This window comes from Tupaia chinensis, unplaced genomic scaffold (genome assembly GCF_000334495.1).
Source record: "Tupaia chinensis unplaced genomic scaffold, TupChi_1.0 Scaffold000627_1, whole genome shotgun sequence".
NCBI classification, from domain to species: Eukaryota; Metazoa; Chordata; class Mammalia; order Scandentia; family Tupaiidae; genus Tupaia; species Tupaia belangeri.
The window spans coordinates 4,501,733-4,506,362 of record NW_006160147.1 but is presented as its reverse complement, the minus strand read 5'-3'; the positions used below and the strand labels follow the sequence as shown (position 1 = coordinate 4,506,362).

At 51.8% G+C, this 4,630-nt stretch overlaps 1 protein-coding gene across 1 annotated transcript in view; it reads left to right on the top strand.

Annotated features, from left to right (window-relative positions):
- AVPR1B (arginine vasopressin receptor 1B) overlaps nt 1–1,611 on the top strand; it is a 9,890-nt gene extending 8,279 nt beyond the window's left edge. The window contains exon 3 of the mRNA XM_006159267.2: nt 4–1,611. Within this exon, the coding sequence (XP_006159329.1) occupies nt 4–163 (160 nt within the window). The 3' untranslated portion in view covers nt 164–1,611. The remainder of the gene's footprint in view (nt 1–3) is intronic.
- The last annotated feature ends 3,019 nt before the right edge of the window (nt 1,612–4,630 follow it).

Here is a 4,630-nt window from a genome sequence, read left to right as displayed (position 1 = left end):
CCCCGCCCGCCGCACCACCACGCTGCTGAGCCACGGCAGCTGCCCGCCCACCTTCAGCCTCCACCTAAGCCTCAGCCTCAGTGGGAAGCCGGGCCCTGAAGAGTCCCTGAAGGACTTAGAGCTGGGCGATGGGGAGGCCACCACCGAGACTGGCGTCTTTTAGAGAAGATGCCCTGAGGCCTGATACTGTCTACAAGCCTAGCAGAGGATCTCTGCCCATGCCAGCACTGGGTGTAAGACTCGGGAGGGTCAGAGTGGGAGTTAGGGGGGCCCAGGCTGAGGCAGGGTGAAGAGGCTGGAATGGCTACCCCTACCCTTGAGGTCAGCTTCCCTAATGGATAGTTCCTGGTCTCAGAGGCCAGGAGCCATGGAGAATGAATCTGCTGTCGCCCTGGTTCTGCTGTATGGACAGGGTGTCCCTGGACATGCGCTGGCAGTGGATGTGGTGCCCTGGACCTGGGCAGGCCAAGAATGGCACTGTGTGTGGGTCCACGGCTACACAGGAGCTGGTCTGGTGCCTTGGCCACATGTTCCCATTCCAGCCTGACTGGCACATCTCATCCCAACCAGGAGGGGGAAACGTGAAAGCTGGTGGGGAGGGTCCTGTTTGGATCCTAGGTTGTTTTGGGGAGAGGGGAGATGGTTTAATTTAAGAGGTGAGTGGGTATGTGGGGCTTCTGCTATGCCCTCCCATCTCCTGACAGCCGAATGGAGGCACAGGATGGAGCCCAGCACCTGGTAGCTGCCATAGAAAAAGCCTTGCAAATGCTAGGTCTTCTAGGGAGGATGGCAGCGGGGAGAGCTGTAGCCCTCAGTGGAACAGCCCACTGGGGGTGAGAATGGGGAGAAAGAGGGAAGGAAAGGAGAAGATGAAAATGGTCACACTAAAATTAAGAACAAGAATAAGCCTCAGAGGCAGCAGGGACTGGTTGCTCTACCATCCCCTCAAGGGGATCCAGACTGCTTCGTGCTCTGGGGCTGCATGGAGGAGGCATCCTTTGATAGAGGTACTGCGATCATAGCTCTGGACATCCTTGAGGCTCTCTAGAACTTCCACGACAAATTATATGGATGCTGTGATCAAGTCGAGAACCCAGGATTGGAATCTCAGCTTTGCCTTCAGACATTTGCGTGACCATAAGCGAGTCACCTCCCCTCTCCAGGCCTCAGTCTCCGTTGTGGTCTTTCCCTGCGCTAACTTTTGCAAGACTGGAAATGGTGTTACAGTGTAGACATACAACAGGTGTCCTGACCGACAGGCTCTGGAAGACTTGTTAGGTTTTCATGACAATGACACTTACACCCTTTGATTCAAGTCTGGTGGTGGCGCATCCTGCCGTGGCCATACTGACCATCCATTTTGGTCTAAGTTCTCGGTGTAAACCCCCCTACCCAAGGCCAGGAGAGACAGCAGGGCAAGGTGGGATCTTTTCTCAGTTCCTACTCATTATCCCCACTGGGACTTCTAGCCTGGGTAGCTCCCCCACGGCCTTCTCTGGTTCTAGTTTGAGAGGCAGCTTCACGGTGGGAAGAGCATCAGCTGGGCCAGTCATGGTGTGGGGTTAAGGCAGCTGGATCCCCATTGCCCACTGTGTGATTCAAGGCCTGGACCTGGTGGCTTGAAAAGCACGCTGGGTGCACGTGCGTGCATGCTCAAAATACCAAGAGGAGAAAAGGAGATGGGACTGCAGGGTGGCCACCCTCCTGAGGGATTCTTTCTCATGTTCCCTCCCTCTCTGTGTCTCTATCTGGCTAGCTCATGTGCCCTATAGCAAATATTTAAAAAATAAAATAAAAAGTGCATCAGCTGGAAGGCCAGGAGAGCTGGCTTCTGGTCCTGCCAACCCCAGTGACCATCGTCAGTATGCCGGCTAATCCCTGCTATCTCATTATCAGGTCACATAGGGCTGCGGCTGTAAACGGAGTGTGTAAACCCATGAGCTCTAGGCTAACCTAAGGAATGATTGAGCTAATTAAGAGTTCTTGAAGAAAACTCTACGGGACAGATACACCTTCTGCACCCTACTCCCAGGGACACTTTAAGGACTGATACAGCTCTGCGGATATAGGTCTTTAAGAGGCCACCCACCCCTAAGAAGCCTTCTTAGGCCTTTTCTCCCAGGAAATTGCTGAGTGTTCTAGGTAAGCAAGCATCCCAGCCCTTCAGGTCTAGAGAATTGGACAGTGGGACATGGGCCAAGGCTCCAGGCAGATGGGGGTACCTACAGTCTCCATCCACTGGGTTCTGTTGCCTATGTCTGCCCCAGATCCAACCACTTCTTCCCTGTCCATCCGCCCAGAGGTACTGGGTTTAGGAGGCTCCTGTGCCAGCCAGAGCGGATGAAATGCTCCATTCCCTGCTTGACTAAGCAGCTGCCTACTCTACCTCCACGCCCCGCCGTCAGACCATAGCTCTAACCCCAGTGTCTAGAGTGGTAGGTGCTAAGTCAATCTTTGGTCATCATGATGGGAGGTAGAAGGGACACCAGCTGTCCATAACCCACCACCCCCATAACCCAGGCTTCGGCTTCATCTCACCTTTTTCTACCTTCATGAACCTGAGCAAGTTATCCAATCTCTCTGAGCAACACTTTCCTCACTCATTAAACAGAAACAGCAATGCCCACTTTGCCAGGAGGGATTTAAAGGCTGTAGACGAAACACTTAAAGTGGAAACACTCCACTGTTGTTAGGGAAGATAATGCCTGCCCAGCTCCAGAGCTCACCTGGCAGGTGACTTCCAGAGCTCTGGGCCCAGGACGGTCTCCTGTCCAGAGAGGAAAAGAGGAGAGTTGAGGTCAAGGTTGACTAAGGAAGGCACCTTTCTGATATCCTCTTTGACCCCTCAAGCACCCCTCTTACCACTCTTGTACTGTTCCGCACTGCAAAGGGGAATACTAGTGTGGCTCCGGGGCCCTCACTGCTCTCCCCAGGGAAAGGCTACACTTAATCATCCCAGGAAACTGGTTCTGTCTTATGTTAAGGCCAATTGAGAGCCCATTCCAGGAAGTTCCTGAAGGAAATGGTGGGATCTTGCTTGGATCCATGAATGACAGCCTTCGTGGGACATCTAGGAAGTTTGCACGGACAGCCCTGGTGAGCAGAAGGGCCTGGAATAGAGTTCAAGGAGGCAGGCCCCTGTGGGAAGCAAGAAGAAGGCCCTGTGCTTTCTGGGGCCCGTCCAGTTGCTGATGGCTAATCCCAGGTGAAACTGAACAACACTGTCTCTGGGCTGCCTTGTGCAAAATATTTATTCCATCCTGTGGACTGTGAAGCAAATACTATCGTCCCTTAAAACCCATGTAGGAGGGACCAGCATGTGGTGTGGTAGTTGAGGCGCTGGATTCGTATATGGCTGACCATGGTTTGAGTCTTGGACCCAATTTCTTGAAAATCATGCTGGGCACATGTGCGTGCATGTCCAAAACCCCAAGAGGAGAAGGAAGGAGAAGGGATTGCAGTGTGGCCATCCTCCCTGGGGGGGGGAGGTGATTTCTCACTTTCCATCTCTCTGAATTTTTCTCTCTCTCTCCTCTCCAGCAAGTGCACACACCTTATGACAAAAACCTAAAAAAAAAAAAAAAAGAAGTATAAAAAAGAAAATAAAAAACATGTAGGCGCAGGAGGTGAAGGAGAGGCAGAACAGGCAACGGGTCTGTGCTGTGTATGTAAATAGGTCTCTTTTCCATCCGGAGGTCATAGGTTCAGCCCAGCTGCAGCAGGCACCTCTGTGTCAGGAACACAGAAACGTAGTTGAAATTGACAAATAAAACTCTTTAACAGCTAGGGCATTTCTGGACATCTTTGTTTTCTAGGGGCTATGATACCAGAATGTGCAAAATAAAATTAAAATGTGGTCTCCTTGAATGAAGGGATAGGGCAGGAGCATAAACAGAAAAAGCAAACAAAACTGCCCTCAGTTCGCCCTGTAGCCACAAGGTGTCAGTGTGGAGCTGAAAGTGTCTTCAGGTGGTGGTGGAGCGGGGGAGGTAGTGCGGGGCGCTCCTGCCTGAGCATCGGGATGAAGTCCCTTGTGCAACTGAATATCGCTGAGATCCATGGTCATGCCCCACCTCTTCTCTTCTAAAGCAGTAATGACTCACAGTGGCAACCTAGCAGTCTCCCAGCGGGTCAGCCTCAATGCCATATCCAACTTTCTCCCCTGTTTTAAAGAGTATCAGCCCTTTAGTTTGACCCAGTTCTTCTATATACTTGGACATGTGTTCTTCTCTCTAATTCCATGCAGCATGTGTTTGACAAGGACAAAAGGTAATAGGTTCCGTTTGCTGGGTGTAGGACCAAGTATAGGAATTCTTGCCTGAAAGGCAGTGACAGACACGGGTGAGTGTTTGAGGGAGCTAGCAGAACCTCAGAAACCCAAATGAACTGGTTACTTTGCTGTGTTCTGGACTAGAGACTGGGGGCATCAGTTGGGGTGCCTCTTGTGAGTCCTTCTCAACCCAACAATCTGCCTGATCCCAGGAACAAACAAACCCACTGACTTCAGCATAAAATACTTTCTCACCCTAGCAGGTCTGTTTGGCTAGTAAGACACACGTGGAGATCAGCAGGAGGCATGGTGGTTAGGGCACTGGATTCCCACCTGACCCCTCACTGTTTGAGCCCTGGA